This window comes from Balaenoptera musculus, chromosome 14 (genome assembly GCF_009873245.2).
Source record: "Balaenoptera musculus isolate JJ_BM4_2016_0621 chromosome 14, mBalMus1.pri.v3, whole genome shotgun sequence".
NCBI classification, from domain to species: Eukaryota; Metazoa; Chordata; class Mammalia; order Artiodactyla; family Balaenopteridae; genus Balaenoptera; species Balaenoptera musculus.
Window position 1 is genome coordinate 12,446,896 of NC_045798.1, and position 21,316 is coordinate 12,468,211.

At 41.7% G+C, this 21,316-nt stretch overlaps 1 protein-coding gene across 1 annotated transcript in view; it reads right to left on the minus strand.

Annotated features, from left to right (window-relative positions):
• FBXW8 (F-box and WD repeat domain containing 8) overlaps positions 1-21,316 on the minus strand; it is a 130,553-nt gene that overhangs the window by 15,516 nt on the left and 93,721 nt on the right. Inside the window, exon 8 of the mRNA XM_036824077.1 lies at positions 4,587-4,714. Within this exon, the coding sequence (XP_036679972.1) occupies positions 4,587-4,714 (128 nt within the window). The remainder of the gene's footprint in view (positions 1-4,586; positions 4,715-21,316) is intronic.

Genomic DNA, 21,316 nt, shown 5'->3' on the forward strand with positions numbered 1-21,316 from the left:
CCTGATTTCATTCGTTAGAAATGAGCAGATCCCAGATGAGAAGACTGAGAGCAACAGAATGGGAAGGGACCCCATTTAATACAGCCCTCTACACAGTTAATTTAAATAATTTAAAGAGAGGAGGAGTTCTGCGTCTGACCTAAAGTAAGCCCACTACTGCCTCTGTCTTCTGCTGCTACAACCCAAACCTCTGGACAAAACACAAAAAGCAAACACCTGAGGACCCTGGGGAGTTGACTCACTACAGTGGATTGTGGAGGAAGTGGCCGCGGAGGAAGGGGCCGTGGGGAGAGGAGTTTCTCTCTCACAGCCTCACCCCGAGTGTGAGCTCCTGTAGCACAGCTGTGTAGTGGTGTGGGAGCTATAATGCTAACAGAAACACCCTCTTTCTGAAGAACCAAGGAGAGAAGCCCCTAAGTACAAAGAACGTGGGGGGGGGGGTGGCATCTTTGAGGATTCCCCCATCTCGTTTCTCTGTGGTTTTGCCCCAAGGCAGTCCCTATTCACAGAGCTGCATGGTGGTAGGGATGCCAGCAGGTGAAACCCTGAGAGAAACCCCATCTTCTCGTCAGAGGCCCAGGAGACAGGGGCCCTGAAAGCTAGGAATCACAGGGATGAAGAGAGGGCGGAACTGGAGACGGGGAGCCCGGGATACTGTGTGCGACCCCGCGCACGGCCCAGGCGCAGATCCAAAGCAGTACAGCAAAGGCTCAGATAAGATTTCAACCACTGCCAGCTCAGACTAACCTCTGGGTGGCACATGTGCAGGGCAGTCAGAGAAGCACAGCAAAGGTTTTGGAAATTGAACTGACACTGGAATCACCACCCATGGAAGGCAAGACACAACTTGCAGTCTGAACCTAACCAGGGGGACTGCCTGTTTAAAACAAAAACAAAACAACATCCTCCAGAGGATTATGTAACAGGATCCAAAGTGGACACAAAACGTCCAGGATATATCCAAAATTACTTGACATGCCCCCACCCCAAAAGCCCCAGGAAAATGTGACCCATTCTCAAGGGAAAATGTCAACCCTACAATAACCCAGACTTTTGGAATCATCAGTGACTTTAAAGCAGCTATTGTAACTATATTCCATGAGGTAAAGGTACAATGATAAGAAAGAATGAAATTCTGAGCAGAACAGAAACAGAAACAATGGCAATTTTGAACCAAAAAAGTATAAAATCTGAAATAAAAAATTCACTAGATGGGTTCAATAGCAGAATGGAGATGACAGAGGAAACAGTTCGTGAACCCAAAGTTAAATCAGTAGATATTTGCAACTTGAAGAATGTAAGGCTTAGGAAAGAAAATGAATACAGCTTCAGTGACCTGTGGGATAATATCAAAAAGTCTGTTCTTCACATCACTGAAGTCCCAGAGGAGAGGGGAAAGGGATCAGTGTGGAAAAAAAATCTGAAGAAATAATGGCCAAAAAATCCCAAATTTGGTGGAAGACATAAATTTACAGATTCTAAATGTTCAGTGAACCCCAAAGGTTAAACTAAAGAAACAAAACAAAAAAACTCACAGCGGTCTATTTCCTGCAGACTTTATCTTGGTAACCCACTCAAGTTTCTCATAACTATTCTAATTCCTAAGATTTATTTTTGCCCTCATTGAACAAATACAGACTTCTATTTAATTGAAAACACCATCCAATGCAAGAAGCACCATTACTTTATGTAATATTTTAACATGCTGCCATTTGTAAGATGTTATTATAAAAGACACATCTTGATTTCAAGGATGTGAAAATGTAAAAAAAAGTGCATCTTGGAATAAATGCAAAACATACAGAGTTAAGCCCTCTCTGAGCACTAGACAGACACTGTGGTAAGACACAAGCATCCAGTCCTAACACCGGATGCACACCCCTCCCTCCCCTCCTCTAACGTTACTTACCACTCTTCTTGGCTTAGCAGGAAAGGACAAAATATGCATTAAAAAAACCTCATTGATCTGTAGTGTTAAAACTCTTGTGCAGAGCCCCACCTATATAACCCCACTTTATAACCCTTCCCTCCCAGCGAGGGAAAAGTACAATCCAACCATAACTCAGTTCCCACCCTGACCATTCTCTTAATCTTTATCAGACTCTACTTAACCTCTAGTGACAAGCTAGGTGAACTATTTTTTCATTTTTAATTTCAGCCTATACGCACCTCCACAAAAAAAACCAACTCCTTAGAAAATTCCACCCATGTTATTAGCAAAGTTACTCAAGCTGATTTCCTTACTTTAAAGAAACATTATTTTTGTTTTAACCTTGGACAGTTTTATGTACCTTTAGAGTCCATTTCATTCTCAAGTTATTTATAAAGTACTAAGAGAATGCAATAGAAGTTCAGTTTTTTTAAATAAAAAAGGAGGTTCCAAGGTTTTTAAGTTGCATCTGTCATGAAGTGATAGCCACCTAGCTCTCTTCATAGTATTTGCCCCCTCCGTCCCACTTCTGAAATAAAACATAAGCTGTACAAGCCTGGGTGTGCATCTCTGATGAGTTCCCACTCATAAACTATTAAGTTTTTGGGAAAAACCCCACAAGACATGCCTCTATGCACTTAAAAGTCTAGAGTCCTTATTCCTTCCTTTTTCCAGATGTATATTTTTAAGCCCCGTGTTTCAAATTCGTATTGCTAACACTGTTAATGTGACTCATAAAGAACAATCTTACATATGATGGCAAGCCTCTGCGGTACCAGTAGTAGTCAAATAGCTGGCACAGATCTAGAAGTGGCCCTGATTAAATGCCATTTTGGACAGCCCCCTCTCCAACTCCAAGTCCCAAGTCTATTCTTTTCATCCAAAAAGACAAAGGGTGTAAAAAAAAAAACAAAAAACCGTAACTTTGGTTTACTAATAAAATGGATTTTAACATGGTCAGATTTGGGACCAGAGAGCCCTTATACACTGCGCATTTGGCTTCTCCTCTGGCAATGGGGAGCGTGGTCAGGCAGCCCTGCTCCAGAGGAAAACATCAGCTTTACCGAGTATGTACAGGTCTCCTCACTGACAGCAGGATGTGCAGCTGACAATGGTCATGACAATCTGGCTGTAACTGTGCTTCTAGAGCTAATTAGGCTACGTTATGCAGAAAGCAGAGGTCTCTTCTCTGGAACACCATTTTGGTTTCCTGGGAGCCTAGCTGTGGTTGAACACCTAAATGGTCATGCTGTCAGCAAACTCTGAAGCATAGCCTACAATCCCAAACCCTTCCATCTGGATGCCCCACAGAGCCCTCTGCATTTGCTCTCCTGGAAAGCGAGGAGCTGTTAGGTCCCTGCGGGTAGATCCTGTAGGTAAGCTTGGAGCCTTTGCGCAGCTCAGTCAGAAATGAACATGGGAGAGTAAAACTATAAACTGATGCGTTTCACTTGCTGTGCCACAAGTGCGGCCACTTATCAAGCCTAGTTTTTTGGTTTTTTTTTTTAAAGAGAAAAACCGCCTGGACATACACTGAGGAGTTCAATTCTCAACCATGAGAAGTATCAGCTGTTTCAGGAGGGCTCGAGGAAAAAAAGATCAAGTATTTTCTTTCAATAAAGCATACTCACATCTTTTTGCTCTATGGGAGGGAGACAGTAGTAGTGAAGGTCAGAAGTTGAAAATATTATCTGACAAAATAATTATTTTTGCAAGCTGCTGCACTGGTGCGACAGGGGTCTGGGATTTGGCACAAAGGAGGACCCGCCTCACGATCTGATACCCCACCAAGTGGCCCGCCACCTGCAGCCCGGGGCTGGCCAGGGGAGGGGGCGCCAGCTGAACCTGGCCTCCAGCCATGCTACCTCTCTTCAGGGCACTGGATCAGACATGACAGATAACCAGTCAAAAAAAGAAGAAAAAAAAAAAGGAAGAAGAAGAAAGAAAAGGAAAAGACAAGGGGGAGAGGGAAGAGAAAGGAAAAAAGCCTAAAATTTGGACTCAGACAGTCTTTGCAAACACTTTAATCCTTCCATGCTGATGGGTCCTGGAGCGGCCAGGGCTGGCACTGGACCCTGTACCGGGAAAATCCGACTCCCTAAGCCAATACGTTAAAGGGAAGACTGCTAATCAGCTAAATAGAAACTGGAATCTGTTCACATGAAGTCTCTTTTTTCCCCCATCACCGGAGGGACACCACAGTGGTCTGAAACACACTCTTGACATCATTTGGCAGGCAAACCTATTTTGCTGAACATGATTCATCCCTTAGGTTATTGTTTTTAATATTAGAAAGTGAGCTTTTAAATGCCAAACAAATTTTACAGCAGGGGGACAAAAGATATTCCAAGTGGTCTCACTGGACCTTCCACCAACTGCGTCCACCAAATGGCCTAAAAGACAACCTTCCCATGGTGTCTCAAAAATGAGGCAGAGACGCAGATCCATCCAACTATTACCTAATACAAGACTTTGTTCTCCAAGTTCACAGGGATGGTATTTATGGGATCAGGGCTGAACTCAGGTGGGCAGAGATGTGAGTGAGAAGTGAGGAGGGTGAGCCGTGGAGGAAATCAGTGAGCTCAGAGGAGGCCGAGCGGCCAGTCCTCAAGAGAAGCTGCCTGCGGCTCTAAGATGCGACTCTCCTGACACCTACCTCCTGTCCATGTTGCCACTGACCATGAGATTGGGAGGGCTGTCCCGGAGGTTGACGCAGGTGAAGTCGCCAAGCGCGTTGCCCAGCTTCGAGAGGCAGCGTTCTGCTTCCAGGCTGTACACCAGGATCTGGGGAGGAGGAAAAACACGTGGGTGGGCGTCAGGGGCAGCAGGCCCGCACGAACAATTTCCACCCAGCGTCGCCCCGGGGCACGGTCACGGCACCAGCTCCCATTAGAGAAGAGGCTCTAATACTTCATTTCCTGACCCCTTCCAGGTAATGACAGTATAAGGATGTGGCTCTTAGAACGACAAAAGGAAACGCAAGAGAAAAAATCTAAAGAATTCCAGGCCAAGGTGCAAACAAACTCATAGGACACACAAAAAATGCCAAATGGGGAAATTCGGTATCCCAATTTCTTAACACAGAAAAAGAAGCATGGAAACTAGGGGTCACTGACTGCTTCTGATGACTTAATGGGGGAGGCTAATGAGAAGTCTGTGTACAGGGTTCTCTCTCTTTTCCCCTCTGTATTTATACCACAGAAGGTAAAAAGAACAAACAGTGTAAGCATCCAGGATGAGGAAGCTTGCACAGTTAACCACTAGATGATTCCTTTAAACTACAAACCAAAACATAAAGTCTTATTCCCAAACGTTAAAAAAAAATTTTTTTTAATTGAGGTACAACCGATATTCCCCAACATTTCTCTCTTCAGTCACTCTCCACTAGCTAATTATAGTAAGCTCTGTTCCATAAGGTATGGAGGCAAGTAAGAAAGTATCCTTGATCTCTAGACAATGTATTCATTACATTTGAACACTGCCTTTTCTCCAGCAAATGGGGAAACAAGGATGATTCATAAGGAATCTTTCTGAAGATTATTTAAGTCTTTTACTAAAAAAATCTTAGTAATTCAATTAACATTAAGTGCTTGCCATGGGTCAGTAATTGCTGTAAGTACTGAAGACATAGTCCTTGCACCCAAATTCACTGTTCAAAAGCCTCCTCATTTACACACACACACACACACACGTGAGCATACATTATATTCTGTTGATCATGTGGTTAAAATTAATCACTGAACTCAAAAGTTTTAATGTTAATATTTTGTAGAGTCTCGTCTCTTAGCCCACACATGAAAATGATGTGCTATTTTTTCTTGTTAACCTATACATTTATCAATTATCAGTGTACAGATTCCTATTTTAGTACTAAGAGGTTAATAAATTGACTCCACCTTGAAAACCATTGATCTCATCGTTGACACATATTTCTAACAATTGAATCTTTGGAAATTCCTAATAGTCAAAACAACACTATAATATTAAGTAAAATTGCTCACAGTATCTGAAAGGAAAGAGGGCAATTTCAAAATGTAAAATGCCTTCTTAATCCCTGAAGACCATAGAGAACAAGCTAAATTTTATTTTTATTTTCATGCAGTTGAAAATAAAAGTTTGAGAAAATTTCAACTGTAAAATATCCAAAATAAGATTCTTCTTCCAAGTATAGACGCAGAAATAAATCAAATCTTCTGTCTACAGTGAATATCCTAAAAAGTACATAAAAATCGGTTCCTGGAGGGAGAAAAAAAAAAACACCAGCAATCTCATGGTCTACCCTGAAAGTAACATTCTGCACTTACATATCATTACACAGCTTTCAACAGGGCTTTTGGACTCAATCTCTTCTTGTTTTTAAAATACTTCAACATCTATAGCAGGAAGAAATGTTCATGGTAAATATAAGAATTAAAATCTGATATTGAGTCTGTTCCTATGTCTTTACTTCTTCTAGAAGTTCTTTTTTGACAAGAGGATAGATCATTTCTGAATGAAACAGTGGGATCTAATCCCTCTCCAAAAAGACTGCAAATTCATCGTATAAGTTAGTAGTCAGGAGTCAAGTATTTTCTAAAATGTTTAATAATTCAATGAATCAGAACTATCCAAAGAGTACCTTGACCATTATGTTTAGTTAAAGACCGCAGAGATTAGAAAACACATTACCCATCTCAGAGGCGGTTCTTCCCACGTTACGAGTCCCTCAACGACCTTTACCATCTCTCTCTCCCCTCTGCGCTCTCTCTCTTTTAATAAGGTTGAGCAAATGGGACTTCATTTTATCTGATTGCCACAGACTAGTGAGATTAATTATTCATGCTCACACTCTCCCTCTTGTTAAGACCATGCATTAGACTAATTTTTCTCTTTATTGCCCTAGTTGGGTGAGTCTCAACCCATGGCCACTTGACTCACTCTCAGAAGTGTATGGATATGCTGGAAAGAAGGAAAAAACGACCCGTACCTAAAATCGTGGAGAAAATGTTCTGCACTAATGTGACCACCAAATCAATAGACGTTGCTGGGGATTTTTTTTGTTAAGTACCACATGTATACTACAAAAGGGTTTAAATAGTGATTAAGGAGCAAATTTGTATAGAAGTTGGATGTTTCTTTAAGAATTATCTAAAATGACTGAACCATGTTGTGTATTTCACAAAGGTAACTGAAGGAGATGCAGTGTGTAGTCCCGGACACTGCAGGGTCTACTCCTTTCTCTTTGGCTTCCAGGTAGATCTAGAGGGCACCTGGTGGAAGCAAGCACTGTTTAAAAAGAACTTTCTGTTTTTTCCTTCTTAGAGATGTTAAGGTATTTTCACAAATCCTAGTCTTAGAATCCTAACTTTCATTTTTGTCAATTATTCAGATTTTTCTGAAATTTCTAAAGAATCTTTTTTTCTGATTTCAAACATAATGTATCTTGTGTAATCTTCTGGATAGCCATCTCTCAGAAATAACCACTTTAACAGTTTAGTGTATACAGTTGTCCCTCGATATCCATGGGGGTTTAGTGCCGGGACCCCTCGGATACCAAAATCTGCCCATGCTCCCTTATATAAAATGATGTACTACTTGCATATAACCTACATCTTCTCATCTACTTTAAATCATTTCTAGATTACTTACAACACCTAATACGATGTAAATGCTATGTAAATAGTTGCTGGTGCTCAGCAAATTCAAGTTTTGCTTTTTGGAACTTTCTAGAATTTTGGGGGGAATATTTTCGATCCGAGGTTGGCTGAATCCGTGGATTCGCAACCTGTGGATGTGGAGGGCTGTGTACTGCTAGACTTTTTCTATACACATGTCTGTCTTGTCTGTTGTGCGCGCACTCTCTTTCTCTCTCTGTGTGTATAAAAATTTTTTTCTCTCGATGGGACTGTTGTTCTACAACTTGTTTTTCCTACTAAATAACATGAGAGTTCTTTCCTCGTCAGTACCTATACATAGATCTTGTTCTTTTTAAAGGCTGCATAGAACTTGTCTATGGATATATGATTCCATATTGATGGATATTTGGGTTGTTTCTAACTTTTTAGACAAAATATATAATGCTGTAATTCTTTCAACAGCCAGTGAACAACTGTTTATGCCTCTTCTTCTCTGCAGCAGGCGCTGGAATGAACAGGGAGGGTGGACGGTGTGCAGGAGCCTCGGCCGGCTGCCAGCTGCAACAAGCTCCCTCTTCACCAGCTGGTGCACGGCCACCAACTGTCCTGGTCCGCCATTTGTGGGACTCGCCTCTCTAAGGAGACCCACCTTACAGTCATGTCCTAGCAGGTGGTGGTGTAACAGTAGGGGCAGCAGTGTAGAGTCAGGATGGAGGTGGTGGCCACACGCCTGACATCTGGGAAACACTGGCAACGACCTGGTGCAGGCAGGCCCCGCCCCTTCCAGGTGTGACCCAGACCATTTAGTGTGCCTAGGACTGGCTTTCCAACCAAACCATGAGGAAAGGGATAAGAAATGGCTACTACTGGGATTAACCAAGATGGCGGAGTAGAAGGACATGCTCTCACTTCCTCTTGCGAGAGCACCAGAATCACAACTGGCTGCTGGACAATCATTGACAGGAAGACCCTGGACTTCACCAAGGAGGATACCCCACGTCCAAGGACAGAGGAGAAGCCACAGTGAGACGGTAGGAGGGGCGCAATCAGAGTAAAATCAAATCCCATAACTGCTGGGTGGGTGACTCACAGACTGGTGAACACTTATACCACAGAAATCCACCCACTGGAGTGAAGGTTCTGAGCCCCATGTCAGGCTTCCCAACCTGGGGGTCCGGCTACGGGAGGAGGAATTCCTAGAGAATCAGACTTTGAAGCCTAGTGGGAATTGATTGCAGGACTTTGACAGGACGGGGGAAACAGAGACCCCACTCTTGGAGGGCACACACAAAGTAATGTGTGCATCGGGACCCAGGGGAAGGAGCAGTGACCCTGGGGGAGACTGAACCAGACCTACCTGCTGGTGTTGGGGGGTCTCCTGCAGAGGTGGGTGGTGGCTCTGTTTCACCGTGGGGATAAGGACACTGGCAGTAGAGGTTCTGGGAAGTTCTTCTTGGCGTGAGCCCTCCCAGAGTCTGCCATTAACCCCACCAAAGAGCACGGGTAGGCTCCAGTGTTGGGTTGCCTCAGGCAAAACAACCAACAGGGAGGGAACCCAGCCCCACCCATCAACAGTCAAGTGGATTAAGGTTTTACTGAGCTCTGACCGCCACAGCAACAGGGAGGGAACCCAGCCCCACCCATCAACAGTCAAGTGGATTAAGGTTTTACTGAGCTCTGACCGCCACAGCAACAGTCAGCTCTACCCACCACCAGAGCCTCCCATCGAGCCTCTTAGATAGCCTCAACCACCAGAGGGCAGACAGCAGAAGCAAGAAAAACTACAATCCTGCAGCCTGTGGACCAAAAACCACAGTTACAGAAAGATAGAGAAGATGAAAAGGCAGAGGGCTATGTACCAGATGAAGGAACAAGAAAAAACCCCAGAAAAACAACTAAATGAAGTGGAGATACGCAACCTTCCAGAAAAAGAATTCAGAATAATGATAGTGAAGATGATCCAGGACCTCGGAATAAGAATGGAGGCAAAGATTGAGAAGATGCAAGAAATGATTAACAAAGACCTAGAAGAATTAAAGAACAAACAAACAGAGATGACCAATACAATAACTGAAATGAAAACTACACTAGAAGGAATCAATAGCAGAATAACTGAGGCATAAGAACGGATAAGTGACCTGGAAGACAGAATGGTGGAATTCACTGCTGCGGAACAGACTAAAGAAAAAAGAATGAAAAGAAATGAAGACAGCCTAAGAGACCTCTGGGACAACATTAAACGCAACAACATTCGCATTATAGGGGTCCCAGAAGGAGAAGAGAGAGAGAAAGGACCCGAGAAAATATTTGAAGAGATTATAGTCGAAAACTTCCCTAACATGGGAAAGGAAATAGCCACCCAAGTCCAGGAAGCGCAGAGAGTCCCATACAGGATAAACCCAAGGAGAAACACGCCGAGACACATAGTAATCAAAGTGGCAAAAATTAAAGACAAAGAAAAATTATTGAAAGCAGCAAGGGAAAAACGACAAATAACATACAAGGGAACTCCCATAAGGTTAACAGCTGATTTCTCAGCAGAAACTCTGCAAGCCAGAAGGGAGTGGCATGATATACTTAAAGTGATGAAAGGGAAGAACCTACAACCAAGATTACTCTACCCGGCAAGGATCTCATTTAGATTTGATGGAGAAATCAAAAGCTTTACAGACAAGCAAAAGCTAAGAGAATTCAGCACCACCAAACCAGCTCTACAACAAATGCTAAAGGAACTTCTCTAAGTGGGAAACACAAGAGAAGAAAAGGACCTACAAAAACAAACCCAAAACAATTAAGAAAATGGTCATAGGAACATACATTATCGATAATTACCTTAAACGTGAATGGATTAAATGCCCCAACCAAAAGACATAGACTGGCTGAATGGGTACAAAAACAAGACCCGTATATATGCTGTCTACAAGAGACCCACTTTAGACCTAGGGACACATACAGACTGAAAGTGAGGGGATGGAAAAAGATATTCCATGCAAATGGAAATCAAAAGAAAGCTGGAGTAGCTATACTCATATCAGATAAAATAGACTTTAAAATAAAGAATGTTACAAGAGACAAGGAAGGACACTACATAATGATCAAGGGATCAATCCAAGAGGAAGATATAACAATTATAAATATATATGCACCCAACATAGGAGCACCTCAATACATAAGGCAACTGCTAACAGCTATAAAAGAGGAAATCGACAGTAACACAGTAATAGTGGGGGACTTTAACACCTCACTTACACCAATGGACAGATCATCCAAAATGAAAATAAATAAGGAAACAGAAGCTTTAAATGACACAATAGACCAGATAGATTTAATTGATAATATATAGGACATTCCATCCAAAAACAGCAGATTACACGTTCTTCTCAAGTGCGTACGGAACATTCTCCAGGATAGATCACATCTTGGGTCACAAATCAAGCCTCAGTAAATTTAAGAAAATTGAAATCGTATCAAGCATCTTTTCTGACCACAACGCTATGAGATTAGAAATGAATTACAGGGAAAAAAACGTAAAAAAGACAAACACATGGAGGCTAAACAATACGTTACTAAATAACCAAGAGATCACTGAAGAAATCAAAGAGGAAATAACAAAATACCTAGAGACAAATGACAATGAAAACACGACGACCCAAAACCTATGGGATGCAGCAAAAGCAGTTCTAAGAGGGAAGTTTATAGCTATACAAGCCTACCTAAAGAAACAAGAAAAATCTCAAGTAAACAATCTAACCTTACACCCAAAGAAAATAGAGAAAGAAGAACAAACAAAACCCAAAGTTAGCAGAAGGAAAGAAATCATAAAGATCAGAGCAGAAATAAATGAAATAGAAACAAAGAAAACAATAGCAAAGATCAATAAAACTAAAAGTTGGTTCTTTGAAAAGATAAACAAAATTGATAAGCCATTAGCCAGACTCATCAAGAAAAAGAGGGAGAGGACTCAAATCAATAAAATCAGAAATGAAAAAGGATAAGTTACAACAGACACCGCAGAAATACAAAGCATCCTAAGAGACTACTACAAGCAACTTTATGCCAATAAAATGGACAACCTGGAAGAAATGGACAAATTCTTAGAAAGGTATAACCTTCCAAGACTGAACCAGGAAGAAACAGAAAATATGAACAGACCAATCACAAGTAATGAAACTGAAACTGATTAAAAATCTTCCAACAAACAAAAGTCCAGGACCAGATGGCTTCACAGGTGAATTCTATCAAACATTTAGAGAAGAGCTAACACCCATCCTTCTCAAACTCTTCCAAAAAATTGCAGAGGAAGGAACACTCCCAAACTCATTCTATGAGGCCACCATCACCCTGATACCAAAACCAGAAAAAGACACTACAAAAAAAGAAAATTACAGACCAATATCACTGATGAATATAGATGCAAAAATCCTCAACAAAATACTAGCAAACAGAATCCAACAACACATCAAAAGGATCATACACCACGATCAAGTGCGATTTATCCCAGGGATGCAAGGATTCTTCAATATACGCAAATCAATCAATGTGATACACCATATTAACAAATTGAAGAATAAAAACCATATGATCATCTCAATAGATGCAGAAAAAGCTTTTGACAAAATTCAACACCCATTTCTGATAAAAACTCTCCAGAAAGTGGGCATAGAGGGAACCTACCTCAACATAATAAAGGCCATATATGACAAACCCACAGCAAACATCATTCTCAATGGTGAAAAACTGAAAGCATTTCCTCTAAGATCAGGAACGAGACAAGGATGTCCACTCTCACCACTATTATTCAACATAGTTCTGGAAGTCCTAGCCACGGCAATCAGAGAAGAAAAAGAAATAAAAGGAATACAAATTGGAAAAGAAGAAGTAAAACTGTCACTGTTTGCGGATGACATGATACTATACATAGAGAATCCTAAAACTGCCACCAGAAAACTGCTAGAGCTAATCAATGAATATGGTAAAGTTGCAGGATACAAAATTAATGCACAGAAATCTCTTGCATTCCTATACACTAATGATGAAAAATCTGAAAGAGAAATTAAGGAAACACTCCCATTTACCATTGCAACAAAAAGAATAAAATACCTAGGAATAAACCTACCTAGGGAGACAAAAGACCTGTATGCAGAAAACTATAAGACACTGATGAAAGAAATTAAAGATGATACCAACAGGTGGAGAGATATACCATGTTCTTGGATTGGAAGAATCAACATGGTGAAAATGAGTATACTACCCAAAGCAATCTACAGATTCAATGCAATCCCTATCAAATTACCAATGGCATTTTTTACGGAGCTAGAACAAATCATCTTAAAATTTGTATGGAGACACAAAAGACCCCGAATAGCCAAAGCAGTCTTGAGGGAAAAAAATGGAGCTGGAGGAATCAGACTCCCTGACTTAGGACTCAACTACAAAGCTACAGTAATCAAGACAATATGGTACTGGCACAAAAACAGAAACATAGATCAATGGAACAAGATAGAAAGCCCAGAGATTAACCCACGCACCTATGGTCAACTAACCTATGACAAAGGAGGCAAAGATATACAATGGAGAAAAGACAGTCTCTTCAATAAGTGGTGCTGGGAAAACTGGACAGCTACATGTAAAAGAATGAAATTAGAATACTCCCTAACACCATACACAAAAATAAACTCAAAATGGATTAGAGACCTAAATATAAGACTGGACACTATAAAACTCTTAGAGGAAAACATAGGAAGAACACTCTTTGACATAAATCACAGCAAGATCTTTTTTGATCCACCTCCTAGAGTAATGGAAATAAAAACAAAAATAAACAAATGGGACCTAATGAAACTTCAAAGCTTTTGCACAGCAAAGGAAACCATAAACAAGACGAAAAGACAACCCTCAGAATGGGAGAAAATATTTGCAAACGAATCAACGGACAAAGGATTAATCTCCAAAATATATAAACAGCTCATTCAGCTCAATATTAAAGAAACAAACACCCCAATCCAAAAATGGGCAGAAGACCTAAATAGACATTTCTCCAAAGAAGACATACAGGCGGCCACGAAGCACATGAAAAGATGCTCAACATCACTAATTATTAGAGAAATGCAAATCAAAACTACAATGAGGTATCACCTCCCTCCTGTTAGAATGGGCATCATCAGAAAATCTACAAACAACAAATGCTGGAGAGGGTGTGGAGAAAAGGGAAACCTCTTGCACTGTTGGTGGGAATGTAAATTGATACAGCCACTATGGAGAACAATATGGAGGTTCCTTAAAAAACTAAAAATAGAATTACCAGCAATCCCACTACTGGGCATATACCCAGAGAAAACCGTAATTCAAAAAGACACATGCACCCGAATGTTCATTGCAGCACTATTTACAATAGCCAGGTCATGGAAGCAACCTAAATGCCCATCAACAGACGAATGGATAAAGAAGTTGTGGTACATATATACAATGGAATATTACTCAGCCATAAAAAGGAACGAAATTGAGTCATTTGTTGAGACGTGGATGGATCTAGAGACTGTCATACAGAGTGAAGTAAGTCAGAAAGAGAAAAACAAATATCGTATATTAATGCATGTATGTGGAACCTAGAAAAATGGTACAGATGAGCCAGTTTGCAGGGCAGAAGTTGAGACACAGATGTAGAGAATGGACATATGGACACCAAGGGGGGAAAACTGCGGTGGGGTGGGGATGGTGGTGTGCTGAATTGGGCGATTGGGATTGACATGTATACACTGATGTGTATAAAACTGATGCCTAATAAGAACCTGCAGTATAAAACAACAAACAAAACAACTAATACTAAACTTTCATTGAGTTATTTGTATGGAAATATGTTAATATAAATGTTTCAGACATTACATGAAATTTCTAAAAATCTTATATTTGTATGTGTATGGAAATATGTATGGAAATATGTTAATATAAATGTTTCAGACATTACATGAAATTTCTAAAAATCTTATATGTTCTGGTATAATGTTATAAGTAATAATCCTAGTTATTACTTTAAAATGTATATCTCAGAAATAACTAATTTTCTTGTCAACTGCATTATTATGAACTTTCATCAAAACTTTAACCGTGGTCATTTTTAAGTCTTTTGTCATTTACATACAGTTCTGGGTGTACTCTGATGATTTTGCAAATATGTTCCTATAAAAGGGTTTCATCTTCAAGAAATTCATGGAAAAGACTCTGACAAGTACAGGTTTCTGGTAACTGACTGTACTGCTGAACTGAATGAATAAGCATTTTCAGAACTCTAATGAAAAACTGATGAACTCATAAAAGTGCTAACAAAAGATCAAGATGAAAAAAAAATTAATTACATGGGACTGAGTGAACTGATGAGGATGAGTATAATTTTTGTGACTTTCTGTCTGAAAAAAAAAAAAAAAATCCCACAAGGACGCAGAGGCAAAGAATATACAAATCAATTTTCACTGCAAAGTAAAGGAGCTGTTACAGTGGAGGATTACTGGACTGAATGTCAATATTATGACATAGTATGAGTGTGTTTCATGTTTGGTAATTGCAATCATTGTTGCTTTTGTTGTGGTCATCCATGTACAATGCTTGGTGTCAGTCTATTTATCTCTTGTAAAAATAAAATACAGTGTGTGTGTGTGTGAAAAAAAAAAAAAAAGAAATGGCTATTGCCCCTACAGTGGGGTGAGCTCAAGGCAGGCCAACTTCCTCCTTCACCCAGTAAGAACTGGATTTAGCAATACAAACATTTCCTAAATCTGGGACTGCTATTAGCCTCATAATGAAACAGGAACCACTGTATACAGAAATAGCTATGAAGAGATTACAGAGCCTTGCAGTCCCAGACTTTTGGCCGTGTGCTAATGACTGAAAAAAGGAATTCCATTTGTGTTTTCTTTAAGTTTACCAAAATAGTGAGTCTTCCTCACACTCCTACGTGTCATCTGCCAAAGGCATTCCACCACCACCAGCGTCAACCTGAGCCACGGGCTCACCTCCTCAGGGCCCCAGGCACTGCCTTCCAAAGGGGTGAGGAGTGGTCAGAAGGCTTCCTTACAAGACTATAGCTTTTTAAAAGGCGTTGTGAATTAAAGATAATTTGTCTGCCACCATCTTAGAAAAGGGAAGCGACAGAGAGAGAAAAGGTTAGGAGATGCCGTGCTGGACTGCAGCGAAGTAGAAGATAAAACAAGGAATGGGGAGGAAGATTTGACTGAAATTCCTGGAGATGACAAAGTCTACCTACTTTCTTTTCTGATCTCTAACAACCCACCTCCATCACTACCACATATATTTTGCCCTTCTGAGGGGGTAAAGTCATGATAAGCCAAATTCTAGAGAGTAAAGAAAATAATCCTCATGTTCTCTCCTCTTCCATCCCAATTAAGCTTATTCTGTGTTCTCTTTGAGCTCTTAGCAGAGTTTATTCCCTCTTGTCAGTGCTGAAGGTATTCACCATCTACGCACCCCATCTGGTGTCCCCAGGGTGCCACCTTGAACTGTACATTTGCTTCCTCCAACTTTTCCCCAGACCCATGGTTCTCAAACACTAGAGGGCAGGAGGGTCACCGAGGAGACTGTGATTTTAGCAGGCCAGCTGAGGCACTGTTACCAAGCGCCATGCCACATATTGTAAAACACTGTCCTAGACTTAGACTGTAAGTTCCTTAGGGCAGCAATCCTATCATTCATTCCTGCAGCACTGACTAAGGGCCAGCACGTGCCGGGTACTCAGTAAGTGCTTGTAGATTAACTGACTGTTACACATTTATCAGGCAAACCCAGGGCTTACCATGGTCTGGTACATAATAAGTACTCAGATAGTCCTTGTTTTGCTCAACACATTCCCCCATTTCTGGATGCCTAACCTTGCTGCTGGCTTGTACAAAGGAACCACTTCCTTGTACTCAAAACAGAAGGTTCCACAGATCTCTCTCCACAGTCTCCAGATTCCAGAACTCCCAAACTGTATCCAGGCCCAAGGTTCCACCTCTGACAACACAGCACACTATGAATGTCTGGAATGTCTGGAAAACCATCCTGTTTAAAACACTGAAGATTCAGTGTAGTAAACATTCCTGTAAACATTCTGTTTAACTCCTAAGAAATCCGAGAAAGTCCGAGGAGCCAAAAATGAAGACAGCAGTACACCCAGAAAGGGAAGTGGCGCTCCCATCAGGGGCTGCTCTGGGGACATGCGCCAGTGTCAGGAGCCTGGAGAACTCGGGGAACAGGAGGCAAGGTTTCCAGCCAGTGCCAGGTGGAACCAGAACTGATAAGTCTGCCTAAAGCTGGGCCCCCTGGACAGCTATGTACACTCAGCAAAAAGCAAGATAGGAACAAAAATCTATCCACTGGTGAAGAGAGCCTACGTGGCAACTTGCCTGTCTCAGGTTCAGCTCAGGATGGAAAATGTTTGCCCTCGGCCTGCAAGCCTCACGCAGGTTCGGAGTTTGAAGTTATACTACCTGCAAGGCCAAAAGACCCCAGGTCTAGTAATAAAAGTCCTTTCATGTTGGTAACATGCTTCCTGGTACCTGGCAGAATCTTCTCAGGAGGAAGACCCTCCCAACCCAGGCCCACAGGAGATCTACAAATCAAGATCAGCCACATATGAGCTCACAATTTAAAAAAATTTTTTTCCCAACACAGAAACAGCTCATCATCATAAGTGAGAGACAGAAAACAGAAGAATTAGGCTTCCAAGGATATCAGATGTTTATCAGATGAAGAAAAATATGCATGCTGGAAATCTTTACAGAAATAAAAGAGGGTGAGGGGTCAAAAGCAGCAAAACTGATTAAGTAGCTTTGAAAAACAAAACAAATAGAATTTCTAGAAATTAAAAAAAAAAAATCAGGGGACTTCCCTGGTGGTGCAGTGGATAAGACTCTGCACTCCCAATGCAGGGGGCCCTGGTTCGATCCCTGGTCAGGGAACTAGATCCCACATGCATGCTGCAACTAAGGAGCCCGCATGCCACAACTAAGGAGCCCATGTCCCGCAACTAAGGAGCCCACGTGCTGCAACTAAGACCCAGCACAACCAAAGAAAAAAAAAATCAATGGATGAGTTAAATGGAATCCAAGAGAGAATTTGTGAACTGGAAGACAAAGATGAAGAAATTATTCAGGATGCAACACAGAGAGATGGAGATGGAAAAGATGAGTGAGTGAGGAAGAGCACAGAAGGGAGAACAAGTTGGTCTAACACACATCTAACCTGAGTTCTAGACAGCAAGAACAGAGAGAATGAGGGGAAATTTCAACAAGGCAATGGCTGAGAGCTTTCTGCAACTGAAAGGAAAGAAGTGCAAGAGAATCCCAAACAAGGAAAATAAAACTAAATCCACACCTAGAGACAGCAGAGTGAAACCACAGAAAATTAAAGACAAGGAAAAACCAGCCAAAAGAAGAGAAAAAGTCCTAAATGGGAATGACAAACAACTTCTCAGTAATAACAGTGGAATCAAACCAATCATCTCTTCAAAGGTCTGAGAGAAAATACCTGTCATCCTGGAATGATAAAGGACTAGTAAAACCACCTTTCAAGAATGAGTATGAAATAAGGATGTTTTGGGATAAAAATACCAAGAGCAGAGAGCACTTGTGGCCAAGAGACCCTCACTACAGAATATACTTTTGGAAGATATAAAATCATTCCAGAATAAAAGGTCTGAAATGCTGGCAAGAACAGTGAGAGAAGATTCAGGTAAATGTGCACGAATATCTGCAAATGTTGACTATATACAACAACAATGCTGATTTGGGGTTAAATAAATAGAATAAACTCTATCTAGTCCTTATTATTCCAAACAGTCAACTGCCATGCATCAGGGCAAAGTACCAGGAGCACAAAGGTGCCAGGTGCACGGGGGACCTCCAGCATCATGGTTTGGAGTGAACAGATACTTTCTTGGATAACTGTACCGTGTATGGCACAAAGGAAGGACTCAGTATCTATTTGCTGAAAGAATGAATAAGTGCTGCACACCTCTGCCTGTGTCGATTACAGGTGAACGACACACCAGCCTTACATTAAAGATATGCCCCCCTACAGATGAACACATTAAGTCAATTTGCTTTCCACCAACATCAGCGTATTTAGCTGGTTCATAAGTGGGAGGTACAGTTTTATTCCATACAGAACTTAAAGTACAAGACTAGTAATGCTCAATTTAAAAAAAATAAAAGATACAAAAGAAAAAGACCTCTCAGTCTTTGGGGTACAATTTACTCATGTAAATGACCCAAATTGCTCTTTTGACCCAACATAAATATGACCCACAAAAACGTGCTCAAAATTTTTACTACAAAAAATGCAGGGTCTGCATATCGATGTTCACATACAAAGCTAAGTGAACAGTCTCTATAAATTCACAGATGAGCTAAGATTGTAAAAAACGATGAGAAAGACAGTTGGGGAGGGAAGGCGAGCTAGTGAGAAAAGAGTAAATCATACAAAAAACAGCCAATAAAAAAATAAAAAAGCAGTTAATATACATGAATAATGGATGTCTGATTTAAAAGCAGCTCACTCTGATACGATGTAATTTTTGACAACCAGCCAGAGAGACTATTTTGTAAGTCCTTTTGCCAGAGATAAGTCAGCGCAAGAGGCTTGGTAACGCAGCCTATCTGTGAACATGTGGAAAATGACTTTCACCACCATCCCAAAGGTGACTCTGCTGGCAAACAAAAACTTGCCTCTCAGGTGCTTTTAGCAGCAGCAAACAGCAAGATGCAGAGCCGAAGAAATGGATCCCTGACATGAGCACAGCTCCCTGAAACACAGCAGCCCCTCAACAGTTTCCATGACATGCTTCTGGCACAGTCCACCCTCAGACGCGGCACAAAGGGAGAAGCAGCCTGGGCTGCTTTCATGTTTAAGTTTTAATGAGAGTGACAAGCCCACGAGGCCAGGATATTTCAGGGATGGGACAGTGTTGCTGAGCCTCGCCAGGCACCGGGTAGGCAGGCCCGTGTGCACTCCCCACCACCACGTGCCAATGCACCTGCAACCCCTGCTGTTCCAGGACTGGACTCTGCCCGGGAAGGCACTGCCAATCACCGCAGACTGTGCCAAACATGGGGCTTTGTGATGTGGGCAGATGTCTACAAAGGACCAGAGCGAGGCCAAACCAACACCTATTGTGACCTAAGCCTGAAAAGAACCCACAGAGCAAGAGTGCACTTGGGTGAAAATGCAGGCCAATATGATCCAATCTCTCTCTCCCCCCACATCCATAGGTGCTGGAAATAATAAAGGAAGGTAGTGACCAGAATATGGTTCTCTGCTTTGCTTCAGGGATCTCTTTAGACAGTCTCTGTCCTAGTGCTAGAAGAAGGATGAGAGGTACGAGTAACAAAGAACGGGTTGATGGGGTACATAAAATGAATAGGAAACGTTCACTGTCAGAGCATTTAGGGCAATGAAGAGATTATAATTATTATGCAAATATATAACTCAAAGCTGAAAATCCTCACATACTCCTTTCAGGTTCCGAACAGGCCTCATCATAATAAAGAGCACGGACAGTTTCGGAGCACTTCACAAATAGTAACTACATGTAACTAACCAAAGTCCCCATGGGAAAGAAAGTTATCATTAAATCTATGTTATATAGGGAGGAAAACTGAGGCTGCAAACTATGAAATGAATTCTTCAAAATGAAAGACAACCTGGACATGATTTTTTAAATGGGAAGATTGCAAGTGAGAGCTGGTCGTGTAACAACACTCGTGAGCCTGTAGACTTCACAGTGTATACGCAATTCAGGATATTACGGTGCTTGCGCGTCAGTTTGCAACCGGCCTGGCAACTTCTCATTTGGCCCCAAGTTAGACTGGACAAAGGCTTCGAAGTGGGTAGACAGGCAGAATGTGGCTACAATCAGATCACCGAGACAAATGACAGCTGATGCAGGAGCGTGAAAAATTGCAGTGAACTACTGGGGCCTTTGGTGTAGGGCACAGTCCACCCCAGTCCCCTTCACACGCTGAAGGGCATAACAACCTTTCACTATATGGTACTACGTGGCACACGACAGTGCCGGCACAAACGTGATCAGCAGCGTCTTGCACACGAAGAACACTGTAAATATCAGCTGTTAATAATCATCATGATATTCCTTGCACACAAATCCTTTCAGAATATCATTCCATCTGATTCTCACAACCAGCAAAGGAAGACAAGCACTACCGTACACATTTTATGCATAAAGAAACTGAGGCTTAAAATAATTTAAATAACTTGCCCCAAATTACACAGGTAACAACAGCAGCTGAGGATGCACTAGGCAGAGCCCAGCTGATCTCATTTCTAGGTCAGTGTCTGCCACCTTTTGACAAGCCTTTTCCTGAGTCCTGGCAAAAATGGTTAGTAATGCCTAATACTTATAGTGTCCTCTTACGTGCAAAACACTGCGACTATGCGCTCTCTCACCTGATCCCCACCATGCCATACAGTGGCTATCATGATTTTACTCCCTTTATACATGAGGAAGCAGAGGTGTAGAGAGGCCAAATCACTTGCACAGAAATGAAGGTTTGGAGCCAGAATTTGCAGCCGGGCGGGTGGGCCTCCAACCACCCCAGGACGCTCAAAGCGCGGCTCTGGGCTAGCAGCGTCGGCGGCACTGGGCAAAACAGACCCTCAGGCCCCAACCCAGACTCACTGAGTCAGAGGCCTTCGGGGTGGAGGCCCAAGATCTGTAGTTTTCTGATACCCCCTGGCGCCTGAGAACCCCCGCACTACACCG